We start from the raw sequence: 24,195 nt of genomic DNA, 5'->3' as shown, positions 1-24,195 counted from the left end.
TCATCAGTAGGTTTCAGAGTTAACACCTGGCTGTGCCAGGAAGGCTCTGCTTGGTACTTGTGGATTGGCTGCAGCTGATGGGGGTTTATTTCCCAGCTGGAGGCAGGAACTTCCAGGACTTCCAGGACTTCCAGCTTGTGGGACTGGTGCTGTGGCTGTACCCCACAAACTGTACCCCACAAACTGTACCCCACAAATGGACCCCACTGGGCGTGTGGCCCATCACGGTGCCCACCAACATCTGCAACTTGCAGAGACAGGGTTCCCTGTCCCCATTCCTCTCCCCGTTCCTGTCCCCATTCCTGTCCACACAGCCTCCAGGAGGGCAGCGATGGGACCCAGCCAGGGGTCAGGGTTGCAGAATGAGCCTCCCCACCCCAATGCTGCCCTGGGGTCACCCTGCCCAGGGCTGTGAGGGGAGGGAGTGGGTGCCTCCCGTGCCCCAGCCAGCCCGTGCCAGGCAGGAGCCGGCCAGCTGGCACCGGCCCAACAGATCCTGGAAGGACTTGCGGGAAACGTCACGAGCCAGAATTCCCTCGTCAGCACAACGGGGCCGGGAGCAGCTACCCCTTGCCAAGGGCTGCCCTGGAAGCCTCTTCCCTGAAGGGGCAGAGGGGGAGCTGGCCCCTGGCAGGTGGGGTCAGCCTGATTTGGCCAGTGCTTGAGGACACTGGGCACAACCCGGCCCCACAGTGCCCAGCAAGGCAGGATCTGGCCCCGTGGTGCTGCCCCAGAGAGCCACAGCCCTGGCAGGGGTCACACCTTGGCCCCCTCCAGCTGGTGCTACCACCATGAAGGTCACACCGCCAGGACCCGCCCAGATGCCGAGGTGAGGGTCGAAGGCAGCTGACAGGGGGTGCTGCCCACGTGGGCTGGGGATGGGGACAACCCCAGAGTGACAGCAGCAGTGAGAAGCCACCATCCCCTTGCCCGGTCACCTGCGAGTGACCCTGCGCATGACCCTGCGCGTCACCCCGCTGTGCTGGGCACTGGCCCACCAGGCCAGCGCAGTGGGAGCCCTGCGAGCAGGTTAATGAGTCACCAAGGCCCCACCTGCCCTGACACCCGCCTCAGTGCCTGGGCTCCACCGGGCGACTGCGGCCGCACCGAGGGGCACTGCTGCCCACCGGCCCCGGGAAAGCACCACGGTGTGGCCGCGGCCGAGCACCCGCTTCCCGAGATTTGCATGCTGTGATTAACGCAAGTGAAGCAATCGCGCTGTTGCCTCATCAGTGAGAATCCCCGAGGCCCGCGGACTATAAATGCCCCGATTGATGAGCAGAGCCGGGCAGGAGCGAGCGGAGCCGGGCCGGGCTGGGCAGGGCAGGGCTGCACTGCACAGAGGAAGAGGCACCGAGCCGGGCATCCACCATGTGTTTCCTCACCCGTGAGTACCCAGCACCCACTGCAGCACCCCCATATCCCACTGCACCCAAACCACCCCTAAGCCCCACGTTGCCCATAGGACCTGCTGCCCCCACAGCAACCACAGCACCCACTGCCCCCACTGCACCCAGCCCACCCACTCTAGCAGTAGCACCCACTTGTCCCCACTGCACGCACCACACCCAGAGCGCTCATAAACCCACCCTACCCTGTAGCACCTGCTGCACCCACACCCAGAGCCCCCTTCTGCTGCCCCCGGCACCGGTGGGACACAGAGAACACTGGTCCCTCTCCGTTTTCAGGGTCTCTACCCCTTCCCCACGCCACACTGCTGCCACCATCCCCAGGGTGGTTCGGTTGCTGAGCCCATCCTGGATGAGGGGTCGGGGTTCCTTGGGGTGTTTGGTGGGTGCTGAGCCGCTGTCCCCACAGGTGGGCTGGCGCTGCTGCTGGGTGTGCTGCTGTGGGCGCCGTGGCAGGCGCTGCATGGGGCACCGCTGACCGAGCTCTCGGGGGACCAGGACTTCCAGCTCTTCCTGCAGAGGAACCTCGAGTTCACCCGCAAGATCCACGGGGATGTGGCTGCGCTGCAGCGCGTGGTGGTGAGTCCCACACGCTGCAGAAGGGGAATGGCAGCCACTGCGAGGTCACAGATAAGGCGACCTTCTCCTCCCTGGCCTTATCGGCACCGCAGGGCCAGGAGCCAGCAGTGTCCCCTGCACTGCCCAAGGCTCAGCCCTGGGGTGTTGGGGCACCCACTGGGAACACGTGGTGACCTTCCTGGGCACGCACTCGCCAGGGCAGCCACATCTCCATCCTCATTGCACCAGGTCCACTCCATCCCCTCCCTCCTCCTGGCTGGGCTGCAGAGGGTCCCAGAGCACAGGGATGGGATGTTGCAGGGTGCTGGGGGCATTGGCGTCCTCTGGTGTCCTGACCCTGTCCCCTTTGTCTGCAGTGTGACACCTTCCAGCTGTGCAAGGAGGAGGAGCTGCTGCTGGTGCGGCAGGACCTGGACGTCGCACAGGCGCTGCTGGAGCAGTGTCACAAGCGCACCTTCCAGGCGGTGAGTGCGGGCAGCCCACTCCTGCCACGAGCTGGTCAGCTCTGTCATGGCTTGGGGCACCCCAGAGCCCCCTGTGTCTTGGTGGCCTGGCCATGCCCAGCCCCGCTGACCACACCATGCCCACCACAGGAGACCTGCTTCAGCCAGATCCGTGCCGGGCTCCGCATCTACCACGGCTCTCTGGCCACCATCCGGGACCTGCTGCCTGGGCACGCTGCGTTGGTGGAGACCCTGCAGCTGGACATGGCCAACCTGTCCTCCAACATCCAGCAGCAGGTGAGGGGGCAAAGGGGGACTTCGTGGGGACAGGTGGGTAAAGCAGGTGCTGCATCCCAAAGGAGGGGAGGGCATGGTGGGGGCTGCATGCCCAGGAAGGGCACACAGGGGCAGGGGGGTGTCTCCAGGCCTGGGGCTGATGCCACTGCCTCTGCCTGGCTGCAGATGGAGGACCTGGGCCTGGCCACGGTGACATACCCCACGGAGAACCAGGACCCCCTCCCCACCTTCTCCTCCCGCTTCCGCCACCAAGTCGGTGGCTTCTTCATCCTGGCCAACTTCCAGCGGTTCCTGGAGACGGCGTACCGGGCGCTGCGGCACCTCGCCAACCTCTGACCCCTGTTTGTGGATGTCGCACCTGAGGGACATCCTGGGAGTACCCCATTTTCTGCTTATTTAATATTTAAGGCTATTTAATATTTATCTGTCTGGAGATGCTCCCCCGCCCACGACCCCGGGCAGGCGCCAGGGGATCCCGCGGTGGATCCGTGCACAGGTACCTGTGCAGCATCACCCTTGTTTAATATTTAAACACAAGCGTATCTCTGCTATGAGGTTCTGGAGCTGGGCTGAGCCCCTGCAGCTGCTGCTGGCACTGCCCGTGCCTCAGTTTCCCCACGGCTCGCGCTGTTGGGGCTGCTGCAGCATCCCAAGGGAAACCACCTTCATCCCAGGATGAGGGTGCTCCAGAGCAGCATCTCCCTGTCGAGGCTGCAGCCTGCAGGGACACATCTGATGGGTGTTATTTCTAGTAATTAATATTTATTAGCCATTAGGGAAGGAGGGGAGGGAAGATGGAAGAACCATAGGGATGCAGCAGCCTCACCAAGATGAGGCTTTTCCAGGGAGCCCCAGCACTTTGGGGTGCTGTATCTCTGCTCTGTCTCCCTTCCCTGCTAAACTCAGAGTACTTATTGCAGTTTAACTTATTTGTGTCCATCCCTGGCCGGAAAGAGCCACTTGGGCACAGTCCCATCCTCCTGAGCCTGACGCAGCCCCGGTCCCGTGGCTGTGTGGGAGCTCCAAGCGGGGGCGGTTTTGTACTGTATTCATTGCTGCAGCTGGGTGAGCCCCGAGAAACACCCGCTCGCTTTTTTCTATGTGATAAAAATGGAAATAAACTCTATTTTTGCACTCTTTCTCTGTTCCGCTGTCTCCTGCCTGGGTGGGAGGGATGCGGAGTGGCCAGGGCGTGGGGACATGGGGACAGACACACGGTTGATGAGGGAATGGGACTTTGGGGCTGGGCTGTGGCTGCTGGTGTCAGCTCAGACAGATGAAATGCAGCCCCCGCAGTGTCCCCACCCCACGGCCTGAGCCCGCTGAGGGCCAGGAGGCACCGTGGGACGGCTGCTTCCTCCACGCCCCGCAGCACTGCTTGGGCAAGAGCCGATTCCTAGAAAGCTCCGGAAGCCGCCTGCTCTGGCAGCGCCCGCTGAGGGCACGGGCACCACGCCCAGAGCTGGTTTGTGGGCTCATCCTTGGGCTGGTGGCACCGGGGGTCCCCAATCACCCTTCTGCTGCTGCTGTCACATAGGGAAGCTGCCCCAGAGCTGCCCAGGGATGTGCCCAGGGCCCTCGCAGAGCTGTCACGGTGGGAGGAGGCGTTCAGCAGTGAGGAAGGCAGAGTGGATGGACAAAGGGGCAGCCCCGATGTGGCTGAGTAATGTCAGAAGACCCCTGGGCATCTTCCCTGCCCCAGAAAGCCCCTAAGGGCACCCCCAGCCTCTCCCCAATGGGTGTTTGCCCACCCTGGGCTGTCCCAGCTTCACCAGTCCCATTTCCTGCCACTGGGCCCACGCTCACATCCCATGACCACCAGCATCCCTCACCACACTCATCCCAGCCACACAGGGACAGAGCCCAGTGCTGGGGGTGCCAGGGCTCACAGTTTCCTGCCTCCCCGCAACTTCCAGCCCTGGGAAGGGGCTGGCACAGGCAGGAGCCCCACAGTCGCAAACTGCCAGGGGGAAGCCCTCGCCCAGGGGCATTTGGCTGCACACACTCCACGCAGCAGCTCCCTCCCTCCCCCGCCTCACGGGTGCTTACAGAAAACCCCCTTCTCCCGCTCCAGCCCCTTCCTGTAAGGGGAAGCGCCAGTGCCAACGCCAGGCACGGGGCTGCCTTGGCAAATATTGACAGAGCCGGGAAGGCCACAAGCGCCCGGTCCTGCTCTTTGCTCCGGGCTAACGGTAAAGGGCCGCCCCTGGGCAAGCAGAGGTGCCCGGGCAGGTCGGTGCCAGCTCAGGGAGGGATTCACGCAGCTGTCAGGTCCGGTGAGGCCATCCCGACCCATCCCGGTGCGTGCCACGGCTCCGTTATCTGCCCCACCCAGCCCCGCAGCTGCTCCCGGCTGACCCCGGATTGCGACCAGGGGCTGGAGCCCTGGGAGCAGCGGGAAGGGGGAAGATGCTCTGTGTGAAGGCCAAGGACCAGCAACACGCACAGCTACCCCAAGTGCATTGGGGTCTCTCCCTCTGGCAAAGCCTGGGAGCTGCCAGGAGCTGAGCTCATCCCGGGATCAGATGGGGTCAGCCTGGCCCTGAGTCACCGTCCCTGCTGCCTCTTCCCCGGCCAGCACTGACCCAACCCCTGCGGCATTGCGCCAGGATCCCTCTGAGCCTCATCTCCTCTTGGAGCCCCCAAAACAGGGCTGGGAACCCCACTGGTGCCAAGGGGGCAGAGGCACAGCCCAGCGCCGGGAGTGGGATCAGTCACAGTGCCCTGAGGGAAGGGCTGGGGCCCGCTGGCCCCGCTTTCCCCTTTCTTGTGAGTCAACACCAGTGGAAGGAGCAGAGGTGCAGCGGCCCTGGCCCTGCCATCCCCTCGGGGACAGGAGTTGGTGACAGCGCCGGGAGGATTCACTGCTGGAGCAGTTGACAGGGTGTGGGGACAGTCCCAGAGGAGCCTGTCCCAGCACGAAGCCAGTGTGGTGCTGGCGAGGCCACAGTTACTCACCCACTGCCAGTGCCGTGCTCACCGCGGACGGAACTCATGGGGAGGAATTCCAAGAGCTCACACTCATGGGAAGGAATTCCAAGAGCTCACACTCAGGGGAAGGAATTCCAACAAAAACACTCACTGGGAGGAATTCCCAACAAGACCCCGCTTGTGGCTGACAGCACAGCAGGGAAGCATCCCTGCCCTACCCAGGGCAGCACCCGCTCCCGGCCGGAGCACCACGGGCAGCCCACCACCCACTCTGAGGTCCGGGACAGGGATCCCCCCCTGCCCAGCACAGGACTTGGCTGCTGGCTCCCCATCACCCCCAGAATCGAGGGGTTTTGGGGAGTCCCAGGACCCCAACTATAGATGAGGCAAAAGCTGGTTCTACAAAAGGATTGATTTATAGAATAAAAAAAAATAGGGGGTGTTTCAGTCTCAAAGGTGCCATGAGGCAGAGCAAGGAGACGGCTCCGTGTGCTGCGGGAGCAGCCTCCAGCAGCTGCACTGACAGAGGCCGTCCCAGCCATCCAGATGATCAGTGAGATCCCAGGGATCCTCAGGGATCCCCCCCGGCCGGAGCAGCCCCGCTCACAGCGCAGCGATGGCCTTGGCGGCGACGCGGCGGCCCAGGGGCAGGCTGAGGTCAGTGATGGCCAGGACGATTTTGGGACTGGACATGGTGGACACCTTCACCAGCTCTGAAACCTGCCCAGGGACAGAGAAGAAGCACAGCTGAGTGTCAGCAGGACCCTGGGATGTGCCCATCCCATGGGACCCTGGTGCACCCCCAGGCGTGTCACAGCCACTGGACCCACCATGGTGAAGGGCATGAACTGGAGGATGCTCCCACGGCTGCCCTGCTCCAGGCACTCCACACACTCCTCCATGAACCACTGGACAAACTGGGTGTGGGTGCCGGCTGTCTTGGCCCCCAGGATGGAAGAGATGAGCAGGAAGAGGTTTGCTGTGGAGACAGAGAGAGATCAACAGCCAGGTCACACAGAGAGAGATCAACAGTCAGGTCACACAGAGAGAGATCAACAGTCAGGTCACTTCTGGGAGGCCAGGGGTGGCCTGAACTTCCCACTGGTGTCCCAGTGGTTGGATGTGACCCCACAGACCCATCCCCACCTTACCCAGCACCCGGTTCAGCGGGTCCCTCATGCTGACGGTGTGGAGCTGGGAGGCAGAGAGTGAGCTGCTCATGGAGCGATCTGTGGGCAGGAGCAGAGAGTCAGGAACAGCCTCATGGCCCCTTTGGTCAAGCCAATGTGCCCACCCCAGCCAGCTCTGGCCACTCGAGGTCACCCAGCTCTAGGAGGGGCTTTGCCATGAGGCAAAGGAAGAGGTTTAGGCCCCCCGTACCCAACAGTCTGTGCCAATGGGGCACCCCAGAAACACAGCACAGATGGTCTCTGCCCTGTCCCTGTCCCCTCTGCCAGCCCACACGGAGCCCTAATGGGTTCCCCACACTGCTTTTGGGGTGTGATTCATGGTGTCACGAACGGGAGCAGAGGAGAACAGCAGCAACACACAAGTTACACATCCTGTGTGAGAGCCAGATGTTCAACAGCTGCACAGCAGCCCTCCCATCTCACTGTCAGGGCGCAATCCAGCTATCAGAGCTGAGGCACGTCCAAATCTAGCAGCAAATCCTGGGACAGACCAGGAGGATTGAGCTGACCCCAGCTGTGAAGTGCTGCTGGGCGCTCCTGTGGAAGAACTGGGTCAGGTCCGCTCCAACGGGATGGGAATCCCCTTGGGAAGGCTCTTGTGCACCCCATGGCCCACAGCCCCTGCCCAAATCTGCAGGATCCACCTTGTGCTGCTCTGAGGATGCTCACCAAAAAAAGAAAGCCCTCCCACACTTTTCTCATGGAATCACATGAGTTACGTGGTGGCTGCAGGAAGCGGCATTTCCACATCACTGCAGCAAATAGCCCAAAAAAGTCCTGAATGTCACTGGGAAGAGGTGGGACTGCTGCCTCAGGAGGTAAAAGAAGATAAGTGAAATAAAGGGAAAAGCCCATATTTCGACAGTAATGAAACTAACTGAAACCGAAGGTCAATGGATGTGTCGAAAACTAATATATAGAGTAATTTGGGATAAGGAGAGAAACAACCTGGGAATGTCCTGACTCACTGCCCAGGAGTGTGGACAATGCATGTGGGAGCTGTGACAGCACCCACTGGGTAGGACGTGGACCCCTTCCAGCAAGTCCCGCCGGAGCTGCCGCAACCCGTGACACTGCAGGGACACGGATGTGACCGGCGGGACCTCATCCGCTCCACTCCAGCCTTGTTAACAGCAGTGGAATGTCAGGATTTGGCCCCAGACACCAGGAATGTCACCTCCAGCTGTGGTCCCATGCGGGGTGGCTGGAGGGACACAAAGCCCCCCCCGAGCCCCTTGGGTGTGGGGTGCTGGGCTGGGGGGCACTGGCACGAAGGGAAGTTTTAACCTCACCCTTTTAAGTTGTTCTGATCAGAAAAATAAAGAAATTGGCCTTCCGCAAATGAAAAAACTCCAAGATAACTCAAAAACCACTTGAGAGCTCTAAATCCTCACCCGGCTGGTTTGGGAAGGGAAGGGTTTTTATGCAAATACACATTTCACACCCAAAAGGGACAGCGAGGCAGGGGAGCCGTCCCCCCTCCCCTCGTGCACTTACTGGGGCTGGAGAGGATGTTGGAATCCTCCTCATTGGAGCTGAGCAGCCGCATGAGCTTGGAGGGCTGTGTGTCATCCAGGGGGAACAGGCTGATGTAATCCTGGGGGGACAGGGGGGTCAGCCCCACCAGCCCTTCACCCTGCACGGGGGTGGTGACCCACCCTGGGCTCTGCACAGCCCCACGGCCCAGGATCTGATCTCTGTTCACCCAGAGCACCCCAGCCTGGGTGGGGCCAGACACATACTGACCAGCTCATTACAGCCCCTTGCCCAGAAAACAGAAGGGAGAATCCTGGATTTTAAGGTTGGAAGGTCTCAGAGAGCCCAGAGAAGCTGGGCAGGGAGTCTGGCTTCACCCACCCACTCCTGTCACCCTCACCTCCCCCAACCACTGCTGCTTTTGGGCACAGAGAGCCCTCAGCCAGCCCCTGCTCCACCCAGACACACCTCGATGTCCTCCCGGTGCCTCTTCTTCTGCCGGGCCGAGGCCTGGCCCTTGTTGTGGGAGGAGTAGGAGCTCAGGGCACACCACACAGAGAGCCTGGGGACAGAGCAGGGACACAGCCAGGTGCTGCCAGCCCATCTGAGGACAGGGTGTGAGCAGGGGGAGTGGCAGAGCCCAGAGAGTGAGCTGGGATGGGACACAACAGGTCCCTTCTCAGAGCGGGGACAGCAGGGAATGGGGACCAGAGTGGGAACTGTTGGAGCCAGAGTGGGATTTGGGCAGCTGGACCCTCATCCCAGCACAGATCACTCCCCCATCTCCCCAAACAGGCCTTGAGGAGACAGTCTCCATGGGTCTGGGGTCTTACTTGGCCAGGGCCTTCCCGGGGGGGTCCATGAGGGTGTGCCACTTGGAGGAGTCTGTCAGCAGGTTGGGCAGGATGTGGCCCAGCAGTGTCAGCGTCAGCTGCTGCATGTCCAGGCAGAAGATGGCATAGAGCAGCTCCACGGCCCTCAGCGTGTGCTCCTTCCGCGTCTCCTTCAGCAGCTCCTGCACGGCAGGGGGGGAGAGGTGGGCCTGCTCCACTCCCCTCCAGTGCCAAAACTGTCCCAGCGCCCAGCCCAGGGACACCCAGGACACTGGGAACACAAACTAGACCCACCAGTCCTGGCCTCAGCACCCCGCCCAGCACTGGGGGTCCCTCCTGCCCCCTCATACCTTGACCAGGTTGTTGCAGAACCAGTAGACCCCTCCCATGTGCAGCAGGGTGTCGAAGATATGGATGGAGCGGCTGTCGACCCAGCCCTTCTCCAGCACTTTGGTGAACACACCGGTCAGCACCTCCTTGATGGGCTTCTTGGGGGGCAGAAGATTCCAGTAAGGAATGGTGTCCATGCCAGTGGAAGGGAATTTGATCTGCGTGGCCGTTTGCTGCAGGACGTCTGCACACATGTGCTCCAGGATAGAGCTCATGATCACCACGCTGAGGAGGAGAGACAGCGTCAGGGGGCACTGGGAAGGGACAGTGGGGCAGAGAAGGGCACGGCACCAGGAAGTTGGAGCTGGGCAGGAGATGGCACAGCACCAAGAAATGGAAACAGGAGATGACACAGCACTGGGAAGTGGAAGCAGGGCAGGAGATGACATGGCACTGGGAAGCAGAAACAGGGAAGATAGCATGGCACTGGGAAGAGGAAGAAGGGCAGGAGACATCATCACTGGAAAGTGGAATCAGAGCAGGAGATGACATGGCACTGGGAAGCAGAAACAGGGAAGATGGCATGGCACTGGGAAGAGGAAGAAGGGCAGGAGATGACATGAGATCAGGAAGTGGAATCAGGGCAGGAGGCCATGGCACTGGGAGGCAGAAGCAGGGCAGGAGATGGCACAGCATCAGGAAGTGGAAAAGGGGAAGCAGGGCAGGAGATGTGGTTCTGGGAAGTGGCAGCAGGGCAGGAACAGGCCCGTGTCCCCAAGCTCACCGCTCATTGTAGAACTGGAGCGTGTTCTCTCCGTACAGGGGGGTGGCGAGCTGCCGGATCATCTGCAGGGACTTCTCCCGCTCATCCAGGCCCAGCATGCGGACATGAGCCACCAGCCAGGCCACGGCACACACTGCCATGCTGCACACCTTCCCCTTGATGTTGTCCGTGATTTTCTAGGAGAGCAGACAGAGCAGAGGATGAGCACAGCCAGGTGGACGCGCAGCCAGCACCTCCCAGGGCTGTGGGTCCCGACTGCAGGGTCCAAGCCCTTCTCTCCTCCATGGGTGACACTGTCCCTGCCAGTCCCATTGCCACCCACAGGACAGTTTGGAGCAGGAATGAGGGGCTGGAGCCACATCAGTTCCCCACTCAAAAGTCACAGCAAGCTCCGAGGTGGCTGTCAGAGAGATCACAGCAGGAGAACAGGGTACCCCACAGCTTCTGGAGTCTTGGCCCCGCCTCAGTACACAGCACAGTCCCCCACCAGCCCCACCTGGATCGACTCAAAGGTGAGGACTCCATTCTCCCAGGCGTTGAGGATCTCCAGGATGGCGGCTGAGATGCTCAGACACACCTCGTGCCACTTCATCTGCCTGTTGGGGGCAGATGGGGATTCAGGCACAGCTATGGGGCAGGGGAGCTGGGCTGGGGGTTCCTCCCAGGCATGGCAGGGTAGGCACATGGGTGGGCTCTTACACCAGCTTCATCTCAGAGGAGTTGTTGAGGAGGGCAACCAGGGACTCCACCTTGGTGGAATCCGGGCGGAAGCAGGGGTGATCGGGGTTGAGGATCTTCCCCTCCTCGGGCATGCAGGTCAGCATCCAGGTCTCGAAGAAGGGCACCTCACCCGGAGGGTTGGAATCTGACAGGATCACCTGGAAAGGAACCGGCACGGGGTCTGCATGCTGCAGGGACCCTGCTGGGGACCCCCACCCTGGGGCCTGACCCCCACCCTGGGGTCTGTCCCCACCCGGGGGTGCTCATGGCCGTGGGAACAGCGCCGCCCTGTGGCCTGGAGGGAGAGACAGGCACTGGTCTGCCTCCAGTAAGGTACTGGTCAGCCCCCAGTAAGGCACTGGTTTCCCATCTGCGGGCTGTGGTTTCCCCCAATACCAGGGGCCTCCCCAGCAGAACACAGCCCAGCTCAGAGGAGAGATGCCAGGCCAGCTGCGAGTGTGGCCACGGGGTCACCGCATCCTGCTCAAACACGTCCCTTGTCCCCCCGTCCCATCAAGCCCCTCACAGGGTCCCCAGGGCTGGGGCTGCACAGCCCAGCTGGGAGGGTCCTGTGGGGGCCATGAGCTGGGAACCCCACACGTCACTTCCTCCCCTCAGCCTGTGTCACCCAGGGGACACTATTTTTGTCCAAAAAAAGTTTTGCACATCTGTTCAGCAGCAGCTGGGCAGGAAAGCCACCGGGCTGGGAGAGGGGGATGAGATCTCATTGGACAGCCCTGGGCACATCCGTCCCTGCCTGGTCCCCCCTCCCTGCTCCCAGGGCTGGCTGGGCAGGACCCCTCTCTCCCCCCCTTCTCCGCATTCCCAGTGTTTCGGTATCGTTTCGCCTCCAAACACACACAGATGTCGAAACCTGGAAAATTTTCATGCAACCAAAGTGCTGCTTCCTGAGCAGGGCTGAGTTCCTCCTTGGATGGGGGAGGGCTGACACTGCCTGGCCGTGTGACCCCCCACCTAACCAGTGCCAGACTGGAGGGGCAAACTGGGAGGAGCCTGGTGAGCTCCGCGGCCGTTGGAAACAGCATTCCCATTGATCCCACTGCCCATCAATGCAGCACAGCCCAAGTCCTCAGGGAGGCGACAGCCAGTCCCACTCCATCACCTGGCACCCACAGAGCTCCAGGGAGAGATTTCCAGGTGGCAGGCGCTGGGTGCTGTGCCCTGGCCTGTGGAGTGGCTGCAGGGACAGTGGGGACACTGGCAGGCTGGCCACTAGAGGAGGCTGAAAGGCTGCAGCAGCGCAGGGGCTGAGCTGGCAGGGTGAGAGCCCCTCGGAGGACACAGCCCCATCCTTCCCTCCCTCACAGGATCCAGTCCCATCCTCTCATCCCCTCGGAGGATCCTTACCTCTGAGCCATAGGTCTGGGCCACATGGCACAGCATGAGGAAGGAGATGTCAAAGAGCAGAGCCCGGACTGGGCCACTCTTGGCTGAGGGAGGAGAAATAAAGACCTTGAGGCTCTCTGGCCTCGGCAGGGCGAGGGAGGCAGAACCCCACGAGCGCGGGGGCCGAGGCCCTGCTTCCCCCACACAGCTTTTCTAACCCCCACAGTGCTTCTGTGCGAACAAGGGGATGTGCCAAGTGCCTCCCCCCACCTCATCTGCCTCTGCTTGAGCCCTCAGAGCAGCTCCAGCCTCCCTCTGGGCAGCCCCAGCCCAAGCGGGGCCCCCCTTGCCATGGAAGGTCAGAGCACTCTGCAAGTTTCATCACACAGAGTCAGAGTCCTTATCTGGGCTGTGCTGACACATCACCCCTTCCAGGGAGGGAGCCAAGGGGCCCCCGGGCTCAGCTGGGGAGAGGGAGCCCTTGGGAACACCCCACATTTGGGATGGACACGCACACGAAGGCAGCACGTCCCCAGGAGCCCAGATCCCTGCTGGCACATGGCCCCCTCCCTGCCAGCACCCCCACAGCCTGGCACAGCTCAGCTTGCTCTGGCACCACAGCCAGTCCCAGTTTAATCCAGCCAGGCCCCAGAACATCCCAGCACGGGCAGCAGGGAGGGCACAGCTCCAATCACCCCATGCACAGACGCACACACACTTACAGATTTCTCCGGTGATTTGTTTGGTGAATTCATTCAGCCTGGAGGGGCAGAGAGTGGCAGCAAAGCATCATCAGTCCAACCAGACAATTCCCAACCCCGAGACGAGCAGAGGGCTGCCTGGCCTGCAGAACCCCCCCAGACTCCATCCCAGCACAGAGGGGCAGGAGACGTGAGGCCTGGCTCTGCGGACACCCTCCAGCACTGCAGGGACAAGTCACCTCCTCCCTGTGTCCACTCCCTGTGGCCACTCAGGTCCGGCCACGCTGCTCATCCCACACCAAGGGCTCTCCCCAGAGCCAGCTCTGTGGACGTTTCGGAGCAGAGACCCCCCAAACAGGCCCCCCCATGCACCCTGAGACTGGTGTGGGTCAAGTCACCTGAGGGGAGCCCATCACACAGCCCCACGTGTGTGCTGGTGTGTGTGCACCAAGCAGGACACATGTGTCTGGGGACAGCAGGGACACACAGCCCTGGGTCTGGGGCTCTGCCATGGCCTTCAGTTCTCTGAACACCCCCAGACCAACCTGGCTCCAATTCTTTGCCCTGTTCACGCAAAGAAAAGGTGCTGTGGGGTGCAGCCTCCCTGAGATCCCAGCCCACCCCAGAGCTCCACAGGGGCAGAGGCACATCCAGTCCTGTCTAAGGGGCAGTTTAGGGGGCTGCCTGCTCCCCCCAGTCCCCTGGTCACCAGTCACAGTGCCATGCAAGTGGACACTCACTTGACGAACTTCCGAGCGAAGGATTTCAGCTTCCCAGTGGCCGCTGCCGCTGCCAGCAGCAAGTCCAGGCTCTTCCCAGACAGCATGTGACCCAGGACCCCCAGCAGGCCCTCAGGGGACTTGGAGTGATCTGCATCCATGGTCTACAAGCAAAAAAGTAAGAGGAAAGAGAAGTCATGGGGAATGTGTGCTACAGAGCAGCCACAAACTCCAGCTTTTGGGGCACAGAGTTGATCAGCTGCAAAAGACCTTGAGGAGCAGGGACCTGCTGGATTTGGGAGAGGTGGGATGGAGACCTCTGAGCCCCTGCCATCAGCAGGAAAACATCCCTTGTCACTCAGCAGCAGCAAAACCACCAGAGTGACACAAGGACGTGGGGAGTCTCCAGAGAACAGGGGAGATGCACACAGGAAGCAGCGGGATGGGCAGAGCTGGCGGGGCTCAGGCTGCTGGCACTGATGACATGCCACCTGACAGCTCCTCCAGCTTCCTGGGAAGGAGGAGGGGAGCTCCTAATCTCCACAATGGAGCAGCAAGGCTCCTGTGTTTTCTCCACTACTCCACCCCAGGGCAGGGGGAGATCTGGCACCTCCCAACTGCCCTGGCTGCCTGGTAGACTGATGCTGCTGGTCAGGGGCTCCAGGGCTGAGCCCAGCCAGCCCAGCACGGCTGCAGAAGGGCACTCACCTTCAGGATGTTGGTGACAGTGGGCTCAGCCCTCAGGATGAGCCCCGGGTTTGGCTGGATGTTGGCGTTCTCGGCCGATTTCAGAGACGGAGAATTTTCCTTGTCTGCCGCCCTGGGGGACCCCAAAGAAGGGCCAGTGTGTAGGAATCCATCACCTGCCTCCCTCTCTCCACCACTGGCAGCCCCAAGGGACAGCCACTGCCCCAGGCCACCACCAGCTGCCTCTCTTAGGGGACAGACTCTGCCTGTACCCAACCTGTCCCAAAAGCAGCAGCCCAACCCTCCAGGCCGCCACGTCCCAACTGCAGTCCCCCAGTGCCAGCACAGCTGCTCCCTCATGCTCCCCCCCCCAAAACCAGGTGCTCCAACCCCACTTCTGGGGGTTTCCCAGACTTTGGTGTGGCTGTACCGTTTGTCGATGAGGTTGTTCATGTTGGCCTCAGAGAGCAGACCCTGCTTGCTGCACTCCTGCAGGAGCAGGCTCATGCAGTTGCAGCTGGAAGAGAGAGGAGAGCTGTAGCCCCAAGGAGAGCATTCCTGCCACCCCAGACAGTGCCACAGGGCAGGGGGACTCCTGAGCTGCCCTCCTGGCCCTGTCCCACCCCTCTGAGGGTGCTGCAGGGTCCAGAGCAGCTCTGGGTGTCACATGTGACTCAGATATCACACACTCACTGCTTCACTCATGTGGCAGCAGCAAGGCCTCAGGAAGAAGAAAAGGGATCAGAAACTAACCCAGCCCTGCCAGGAGCTGCCCCAGCACCCTGCAGCGGGGACAGGGTGGTTGTGGCATGTGGCCACGTGGTAGCTCTGGCCATGGTGAACACTCACTTGCAGCGCTGGTCGGCTTTGTCGAGCAGAGGGGTCAACTTCAGCAGGAACTCGAAGGCACAGTTCACGTCCTCAGTGAAATCCTGGCAAACACAAAGCCAGGCACTCAGCTCACCATGCTGCTGGCACAGGCCCACCCTCCCTGCCCCCACCTGCTCTGTTAGGGAAGGTTCTTGGGACAGGGACCATTTCCCCGTGCAGGCCAGGCACAGCACCACCGTGACACACACAGGCCCCACAGATGGCCCTCCAGACTCACCTTGTCCCCCTGGGGATACTTCTTGAGTTTAACCAGCACTTGGGGCATCTGAAAGACACAGGGCACAGAGTGACATCAGGGCAGTCCCCATTCCACAGCTGGGACCCCCCAGCAGCACCAGCCCACACCAACACAGCTGCACACAGCTGCTCTCCCAGCCCCAGGAAAGGAGCATTTCGGGAGCAGTGTGTGCACCCAGGGGATTTTGTGCCCCTGTTCCCCTCTGCAGTGTCCTTCCACCATCACCTGGAGCCACATTTCCCCCACAACACCTCAGGAAAACCCACTCTGCCAAACAAAGTGAGGCTGGGCTGAAAGGAGGCCCCTGGACTCCTGCTCAGTGGGTGACAGGAGGGCTGGGGTGGGCTCAGGTGGGATGGACCCCAAGGGGCACATTGTGGGGAGTGGAGGCACCCTGAGGAGCACATGGTGAGCTGTGGGGGGCATACTGTGGGGTGTGGGACACCTTAAGGGGCACATTTTGGGGTGGGGGGGCACCCCAAGGGGTACATTTTGGCGTGGGGGGGACACCCCAAGGGGCACACTGTGGGTGAAGGGCACACTGCAAGAGAGAAGGACTGATTGCTCTGGCAGAGCTCAGGGCTCAGCAGGAGCCAGACGTGCAGGAAAAGGGCAGGGACTCGGGGCTGCAGCTGGGCCCTACCTTCAGGAAGGTGAAAGCTGTCCACTTGAGCTCCTCCGTGCCCTCGGGACACTCGATGAGGCCCACAAAACAGGCTTTCCAGATCTCCAGCACAAAGAGCGGGGAGGGGATGCGCTGTGGGGCACACACACAAGCCCTCCCAGTGCTGGGCTGGCAGCAAAGCACATCCCCCCACCACAGCCAAACCCTGAACCCCTGCAGAGGTGTTGATGGGCTTCCACTGCTCCCTTGGACCAGGACCAGCACAAGGAGACACATGGCATGGAGCTGTGGCCAGGCCCCACAGCCCCAGGCTGTCTGAGCAAGAGAACACGCTGTCACTTCTGTACCTGCATCCTCTTCACCATCATCAGCTGCTCCACTAGTGGCTGGGTCTCTCCCGTGAGGTTCATGGTGCCCTCCAGCAGCACCACAGCGTGCACAGTGGGGAAGCCTGTCTTGTTCAGCTGCTCCGAGTGGACTGAGAGCATGGTGGGGATGCTGGGTGGGAAAGGACAGCCCAGGGTCACTGGAGCCCTGAAGGGACAGATTCCTGCTCCTCCTGTCCCACTCCCATTCCCTGGCCAAGCCTCTGACCTTTGCTGCCCCGGGGCAGGACACTGGAACACCTGTGCCTGGGAGTTCCAAGGCACAGCCAAGCCCTCAGGCCCTGGGAGCAATTCCAGGGGGATCCAGAGCAGGAACAGCAGCTCTGGTGCGGCCAGAGTAGCTGAGGGATGGTAAAGGGTCCCAGGGTCACCAGAGGAGCAACCCCTGGGTAAGACTCTTCTGCAACAAGTCACCACTAGCCCTGACCCCTCTCCACTGGGAAGCCCCTGCTGGATCAGGGATCTGAGCTGGGAAGGGACAGGGAAGCCGGGAGCCAGTGTGGAGGGAGGCAGGAGGCTCTCAGCCCTCAGAGCAGGGAGTCTGGGGGACTCAGAGTGGGGCTCAGACCCATTTTGCCCCTCAAGCCCACGGGGCAGCAGAACACAGCCACCTCTTGATGAGGGAGATGCAGTCATCAGCCTGGCTCCGCAGTGGGGAGCTGCCAAGGTTGTTCAGGTTCTCCCCCAGCTTGACGAGGGACTGCTCCACGGTGCTCCAGGAGGCTGGGAAGGGAAGGCAGGGATTCAGCGAGGGGACAGTGGCACACGGGGAAGCCAGGCAGGCCAACTCCAAGGCCTACAGCAGCAGAGGGGCTGAAGAGGCTGGGGGTCCCTCCTGGTGATGCAGCCCCAACCCGGGGGTCTGTGTGCCCCCAGCAGCTCCCATCCCAAGCCCAGCCTGGCACAGCCCCCTGGCCAGACACAGGCACAGATGAAGGCGTGGGGCTGTGCCAGGCTGTCGGAGCACAGGGCTTGCCACGCGCCCAGAACAGCTCACACAGCCTTCACATTAATTCTGCTCCTCTTCCAAGGGCAGCACGGAGGGGAGGGGGCAGAGGGTGGCACAGAGCCAGGGAGGAGACGGTTACAGCAACAGGGCTGGAAGATGGATAGGCTTGGAGCCGCAGGGACAATGCGGCAGGAGCCGGGCAGGGGGAAGGGAGAGGTGGCAGTGACATCTCCCCAGGGCCAGCGCGCGGGGCAGGGACGTACACGTCTCCTCCAGCTTGGCGATGTGGATCAGGGCACGGTTCTTGGTGCTGCTGAGCACCTTCTCCAGCCGCTCCAGGCACATCTTCAGCTGGTTCTCCGCCGCCGCCTGCTCCAGCGGCTCCTTCACCTTCTCGGCGTAGAAGGCAGCACAGCGCAGGAGCCAGGTGAGGGCACTCAGCAGTGCCCGGCACAGGCTGATGCACTCCTCGGCTTTGCCGTGGCAGCTGGGACAGGAGAGAAGCGGGAATATCCTCACTGTGTGTGGGGAAACTGAGGCACAGACACAGGGTAGGCTGGGGAACCCAAAACCAGGTCCCGCGCTTCCAGCCCACTCCTCTGCTGCAGATCCCAGCCTACTCATCCCACCAGCGTTCCTGCTGTGCCAGGGGGAAGGAGACATCCCCACCCCCCGCCATGCAGCCTCCTCACTGGCCACTCCACTACAGGGAAACTTTCCAAGCTTTTAATCAAATTATCTTGCTAAGAGAGGCTCAGCATCGATCAGTACACTGCGAGAGGTGAACGCTTTCCCCTCCTGATGCACAAATCATTGGGGCCAGAAGTTTTGATCAAATTAAGCAGAGGATCAGAGCAGGCAGGAGCGGATTAAGGGCCGGCTCTGCAGTTGGCCAGCGACAGCTCCTTGTCAACATCTGCCACTGATGCATATTCATTGCTGCTGCTTCATTTCATCTCATTGAAGAGCCTTCCTCATCCTCCCTGCCGCATGCTCTCACCTCCCAGAAGAGGCTGTCAGGGGTTAACAGGAAGATTTCTGAGCTTTCTAAAAAAGTTTTTGTGGCCTGAGTTGTCTGGACTCCCCTGGGTCCTGCAACACCAGCGGAAGAGCATAAAGGAAAAAAACAAGGCAGCGCCTGGGGCAGCACAGGCAGGACCAGACTGGGACACACAGCCAGGGCCTGGGAAGGTGCAGAGGGAAAGGAAACGGAGACCCTCGGACCATGGGTCTTACACCCACCCCACCCCATCTACCTGAGCTGGGCAGGAAAACCATGGTGAGGTTTATCCCAGAATAGGGGGGGTTTCCTGCAGCTTCCCACAAAGCTGGTGGGGTTTGGATTCCTTCTTCTGTCCCTGTGCTGCCACTCACAAGGTAGCAACTTGGGAATGGACACAGAGCTGGCGGGGGAACCTGCCTTCCTCTGCCATGGTGAGTATCCTGGGATCAGACAGGACCCCCAGGCTCCGCTGACTCCTGGTTCTGCCCATGGCACAGCCAGGGCAGAGATGGCAGCGCTGGAACGTCACACAGTACCTGAGGCGGTCACAGAACATGTCCATGATCTCCAAGAGCGACTGGACACACAAGTCCCGGGAGAAGTCATCGAACTAGAGCAGGGGAACACAGAGAGACTTCAGATGGGGGCTGCTCCGGCAGCTCCCGAAACAAGCTCAAGCCCTTCCTCCAGGGCCGGGCCAGGCGCTGCGGCCACAGGACACTCCCCCTGGCAGCTGCCCAGAAGCCACTTGAATGAGAAGTAGGTCAGGACTGTCTGTCGGCCAGGTCGTGCCCTCCCGGGGTGGTGAGAGGCAGTGGGGCCGCGGCAGCAGGGCCGGGGCTGCGTTTTCTCTGCAGCCTCCAGCCGGGGCTGCGCTGCCCTGGCGCGGCAGTGGTGGCCGGACGCCAGCCCCCTGCCCACCCCCGGCTCGGTGGGGCTGGCAGCGCCAACAGCCCGGCTGGCCGCGGGGCTGGGGGCGGGAGGCAGCAGAAGCGCGGCCCCCCCGCCTCCTCCCAGAGCAGATGGGGAGCCCCGCCGGGCCGGAGCTTGCCCGCAGCTCCGCGCTGGGCCCACGCTGTGCTGAAGGAGGAAGGCTCGGCTGTCAAGGTCAGCGTTGTGCCCGCCCCTCCGAACGGGCAGCGACGCGGCACCGGGTAACAGCAACGAGCCCGAGCCCTTCGGAGCAGAGCTGGAGTGGGCTCTGCTTTACCCTCCCCTGGGAGCGCATCCTTCCCCCCCGGATCGGCACCGGGCCCACTGGAGGGGTCCCCACCTCGCTAGGGCTTCATGGCACAACTCCGAGCTCAGCCTGCAATCCCCCAAAATTTTCAACGCTGACTGCCAGCGGCATTCTCCTCCCATCCCCATAACGACAACGAGGTGGAGGAAGAGAAACCATTCTCCCTGAAATCATTCCTCCTTTGGTCACCCTGAGTAGGGGGCCTGAGGTCAGCCTGACAAGGAAGGGAGTGGGGGGTCTGTCACAGCCTGTGAGGGGCTTCCCAACACCAAGCAGAGGCAGCCATGGAGGGCTTGTCCCCATGGAAGCAGCACAGGGACACCAAGCACCTGTGGGAAGCCACAGCTGAGCGTGGTGTGTGGCTGCAGCTGCATGGCCCAGGCCCTGGCAGCTCCTCCACGGCCAGCTCCGATCACCACAGCGCTGCCAGCACCACTGACCGCGGCAGGATGTGGTTTCCAGCGGTTGGGATGGGGTTACATGCAGGGCAGGAGCCTGCCAGGCCCCTCAGGGCAGAGGGACCAGGCATTCACACCCCCAAAACCCACTGGGACCTACGGCAGCCCATCCCCAGGGGGACACAGAAAGGCTCGGGTGCTAATCCGCGCCGGCTGCCCGCTGCTGACTCAGCCCAGGACATCGCTTTCCACTTGACCTACATTTGGTGGGAGCTGTGGGGAGGGAAAGGGATTCGTGGGGTTGTGGGTAAGGAGCAAAACCTCTGAGAGCACCTGCCAGAGCTGTACCTTGCTGATGGCCGTCAGCACCGTGGAATAAGACACCATCTACAACAGAGAAAGCCAAAACAAGCGCGGTGTCACAGGGGCTATGTGCCAGCACCGCGCTCGTTGCTGAGGAACGGCAAGGTCAGGGCACGGCCCCGCTGCCTGTCACCGCAGACAGGGCCGGGGCCGGGGCACTGACCCGGCACAAATCCAAACAGACATTTTTAGGTGATCACTGATGTGTTTCACACAAACTTCAGGCGATATTAAATGCCGGGATATGAAAGCGTGGAGCTCACAGCGAGTGCAGAGACTCTCGGGGGGCAGAATTCCCACCCCGGGCAATGGCGGAGGCTATTTATGGAAACATCCCTGCCCAGGGCACGCGCTGAGCCCTTCACTGCCTGCCCCGGCCCAGGAGAGGCTCACATGGGGATTTGGGGTGCCTGCCCAGCCCCAGAGAGGCTCACATGGGGATTTGGGGTGCCTGCCCACCAACAACACCCCAGTAGCTTTGCCCTCACTGAGGCTGCAAGGTGACCCCCAGCAGCACCAGCAGGTCCTTACCTGGGAGCTGATGGCGTATTTCAGGTAGGACAAGATGAGTGGGTTTGGGGATGGCCCGATCATGGCCTGCTCCAGCAGAGCCTCTGCAAGGAAAGAGGGTCCCAGGTCAGCACATGGGGACACACAGACACACTGTTCTGCCCTCATCCCACAGGGAAGCAAAGTCCAACTGTACCAACCACAGCGACTCCACACCAGTGTTCTCCTAAATTCACTGAATCCCACAACTTTCTAATCCCTGACGGGCACAGGCCGGTGAATAATTCAGGCAGAGCACACAGCCTCCTGCTAACACTGCTCTGCCTGGGCACTCCAGCCCCAAAATTGCTGCTGCTGCTCTCCACATTCCCCTCCCTCCCACTTCTTGCCAGGAGGCTCCTGCAGCCTCCACCGAATGGCTTTTGCCTGGGCACCTGGGGCTGAGCTTGGGGCCACCAGTCCCCTGCACTGGGTACAGCCCTGCCCGTCTGGCCCTCGGTGGCCCGAGGGGCTCTGCCCGTCCCATCTGCTCAGCCAAGCCTTTAATTGCCCATTTGAACCATGGCAGAGTGCAGGAAGCACCTCCCCGAGCAGGCCCCGGGCTGTGGCGTGGGCTGCAAGTAGGTCAGAGCACCCAGATGTAAAAGGGGGAGTAGCAGCCAGGTGGGAAGTTGTCGCCCCAAAGCCGAGGAGGAGCCACCGCCGGATGCTGAGTGCAGGAGCAGGAGACTCCCTGGGTCTTGCTCCAAGGCTGAATCCTGGGCCAAGAGCGTCTGGGATGAGGACAGAAGGCTGGTGGCAGCCGTCCCCTCCCCAGCCCATCCCAGAGTGTCACCACGAGCCAGCCACATGCTGCTCCCCGCTGCAGACGTGTCAGCAGCGATCTGCCGGGCCCTGCCATGATCCCAGCAGCTCGTGCCAGCTTTCCCTCCTTTGTACTTCCAAGCTGAAAGGCATGAGCTTGGGAAAGGACAGCTCCGGGGGCTGTGGTGAGGAAGGGAGCTGCTGTTCCAGCCATTGGGACCTCGGGAATGGGATCTCCCTGTGTGCACACAATGCTCACAGCCGGGGCCAGCATCCTGCCCTTGTGGCTCCCAAAAGGAAAAGGGGACACGGCTCCTTCCCCTCCTGGCATAGGAGCTGCCCCCAACAAAGCCACTGAGCCCTAGCTAAATGTGGGCCAGGAGAAACCTGTTCCTGCAGAAATAATAAAGAATTATCACCTCTGGCTCTGTTTTTGGGGATACACAGACAAGCCCATGCCAAGCATCCCACAGGCCTTGCTGCCAGCAGAGCAGAAGCCAGTGCCACCAGGGTGGGAACAGGCACCAGGGAGCCCCGGGGACCAGCTGGGCAGCAGCAGGACCAGCCCTTGAGCCAACCACCCCCACCCCCAGCAAATAAATCCAGAGCAAATCCATCTCCCCATGGCCACAGCTCCACTTGGCCCCTCCAGCCTCACCTTGGAGAGGACAAATCCAGCTGGGGCAGCTCAGCAGTGGGGACAGGAGGTGACAAAAACCAGACACTGACAGAAAATCCACTGGGAGGATGGAGGGAGGGGAAAAACATCCACAGGGGAAAGATCCCCATACTCAGAGCAGTGAGAGCTGCTGCCTGTGTGGGGCTGGTTCCTTTAAAACCCCCTGGCGCAGCAACCCCCAGCTCTGTTTATTTATCCAGGGACTCGCTGCATGGGGAAAATCCCAGCACCAAGTTTCTATAATTAGCAGGAGAGCCTGGCAAATCTTTAAACCAGTCCTAGCCTTTGGCAGGATTTGTGTGAAATGCCCTTGAGTTGGGCTGGGAAGCCAGGGTGGGAAGCAGCCTTGGGAGCAGCACCTGGCTCCTGTGCAATGCTAGAATCAGGAAATTGGGGAATCATTAAGGCTGGGAAGACCTCCAAGAGCATCTCACCACTAACCCAAGCCCCCAAGAGCCATATCCACATGGTGACTCCACCACAACCTGTTCCAACACATAACCACCCCTTCCATGAAGAAATTTCCCCTAATTTCCAACCTAATTCTCTCCTGGCTCAACTCAAAGCTGCTCCCCTCGTCCCAAAAGCCAGGCTGTGCTGACCCCTGAACCTTCCCATGGGGAAAAATGGAGGGAATGACCCCAAAACAGAGCCAGTGGGGTGGGAAAGGGGTGGGGGAACAGTCGGGAATGGGCTGAAGTGGTTGGGAATGGGCATTTTGGCGTGAAAAGTGGTGTGGGAAGGGGGGGGCCAAAATGCAACAAAAACCCCCAAAACACTCCTGTCTGCACCCCAGAGAGGGGAACACTAGGGGAAACAACCCACTGCCCTCGTGGAGACCCCCAAAACACCGCTGTGTGCCCAGTAAAGAGGGGGAACCCCCCGCCTCCCCCCGGACCTGCCAGGTTGAGGATGTCCCAGGTGGCTCCGCGGGGGAAGAACCGCTTCATGTTTATGGCCCATTGATAGTCGCTCCAGCGCTCCTTCCAGGCCTGCAGGATGGCCTGCTTCAGGTTCACCACCTTCATGGTCCCCCTACGGACGGAGAGCTCAAGGCGAGCGGGACGGAGCCCTGACGCCGCCGGGCAAGGCAGAGCGGGCCGGGGAGCGCGGGTAGGCGGCCCAGCGGCTTCGGAGGGGCGCAGCTGGGGGTCCGCCCGCTCCCTGGGGCTGGGGGAGCTCGGAGCCGCCCCGGAGCCCCCCGGAGCCCCCCGAGGTCCGGTGCCCGCAGGTCCCGCCGGGTCCCGCCGCCTCCCACCGTGGCCCGGCGCCGCCCTCAGCGCCTGGGCACCGCCATGGCGGCACCTGTCAACAAACCGCACGCTGATTGGGCGGCGGGGCAGGGCGGGCACGGGGGGTGATGGGAATGGTAGTTCGGGGGGGAGAGGGCGGGCGGGGAAGGGAGCGAGTGTGCAAAGGGTGGGTGGAAACGGGGGCGAGTGTGCAAACACCGCGGTGAGAGTACAAGCACCGTGTGGGTGAGCAAACGGGGAAGAGTGGGCAAACACGGGGTGTGTTTGTGTTGAAACATGGGGGTGAGTGTGGAAATAGGACTCGACTGTGCAAACACCGGGGGTGAGTGTGCAAATAGGGTGAGTGTGCAAACACAGGGGGGGTGTGAAAATGACGGGTTGCAAACACGGAGGTGTGCAAACAGGGGTGG

At 61.6% G+C, this 24,195-nt stretch overlaps 2 protein-coding genes across 2 annotated transcripts; one reads left to right on the top strand and one right to left on the bottom strand.

The window, feature by feature from the left end:
* Positions 1–1,104: 1,104 nt before the first annotated feature.
* CSF3 (colony stimulating factor 3) lies at positions 1,105–3,819 on the top strand. The gene is made up of 5 exons (XM_042027950.1): positions 1,105–1,387; positions 1,819–1,988; positions 2,345–2,452; positions 2,582–2,728; positions 2,894–3,819. Exons 1-5 carry the CDS (start codon positions 1,372–1,374, stop codon positions 3,062–3,064), a joined length of 612 nt encoding a protein of 203 aa, XP_041883884.1. The 5' UTR covers positions 1,105–1,371; the 3' UTR covers positions 3,065–3,819.
* A 2,234-nt stretch (positions 3,820–6,053) lies between these two features.
* On the bottom strand, positions 6,054–23,838 carry MED24 (mediator complex subunit 24). The gene is made up of 25 exons (XM_042027944.1): positions 23,431–23,838; positions 21,071–21,153; positions 20,525–20,563; positions 19,075–19,148; positions 17,799–18,022; positions 17,198–17,309; positions 16,548–16,698; positions 16,219–16,332; positions 15,555–15,602; positions 15,296–15,378; positions 14,877–14,963; positions 14,468–14,579; positions 13,781–13,923; positions 13,062–13,099; positions 12,361–12,443; positions 10,972–11,150; positions 10,769–10,868; positions 10,273–10,448; positions 9,509–9,773; positions 9,159–9,340; positions 8,794–8,887; positions 8,347–8,446; positions 6,811–6,888; positions 6,490–6,638; positions 6,054–6,379 (listed from the first exon to the last, which is right to left on the bottom strand). Exons 1-25 carry the CDS (start codon positions 23,558–23,560, stop codon positions 6,263–6,265), a joined length of 2,961 nt encoding a protein of 986 aa, XP_041883878.1. The 5' UTR covers positions 23,561–23,838; the 3' UTR covers positions 6,054–6,262.
* Positions 23,839–24,195: the final 357 nt, after the last annotated feature.

The sequence above is a fragment of the Corvus kubaryi genome, unplaced genomic scaffold, assembly GCF_017639235.1.
Source record: "Corvus kubaryi isolate FWS band 111438036 unplaced genomic scaffold, C.kubaryi_AGA036_p1.0 37301, whole genome shotgun sequence".
Taxonomy (NCBI): domain Eukaryota; kingdom Metazoa; phylum Chordata; class Aves; order Passeriformes; family Corvidae; genus Corvus; species Corvus kubaryi.
Note: the sequence above shows the minus strand (reverse complement) of the source record. Positions and strands in the feature narration are given on the sequence as shown.

Bases quoted from the DNA above. Each gene is read 5' to 3' on its own strand.
- CSF3 (XM_042027950.1), top strand. The intron at 1,989-2,344 runs GTGAGTCCCACA...CTTTGTCTGCAG, and splicing joins CTGCGCTGCAGCGCGTGGTG to TGTGACACCTTCCAGCTGTG. The intron at 2,453-2,581 runs GTGAGTGCGGGC...TGCCCACCACAG, and splicing joins ACAAGCGCACCTTCCAGGCG to GAGACCTGCTTCAGCCAGAT.
- MED24 (XM_042027944.1), bottom strand. From the start codon at position 23,560: ATGAAGGTGGTGAACCTGAAGCAGGCCATCCTGCAGGCCTGGAAGGAG. The intron at 9,774-10,272 runs GTGAGCTTGGGG...TCTCCTCCTCAG, and splicing joins CTCCAGTTCTACAATGAGCG to CGTGGTGATCATGAGCTCTA. The intron at 6,889-8,346 runs GTAAGTGCACGA...TCCTGCCCACAG, and splicing joins CAACATCCTCTCCAGCCCCA to ATCGCTCCATGAGCAGCTCA.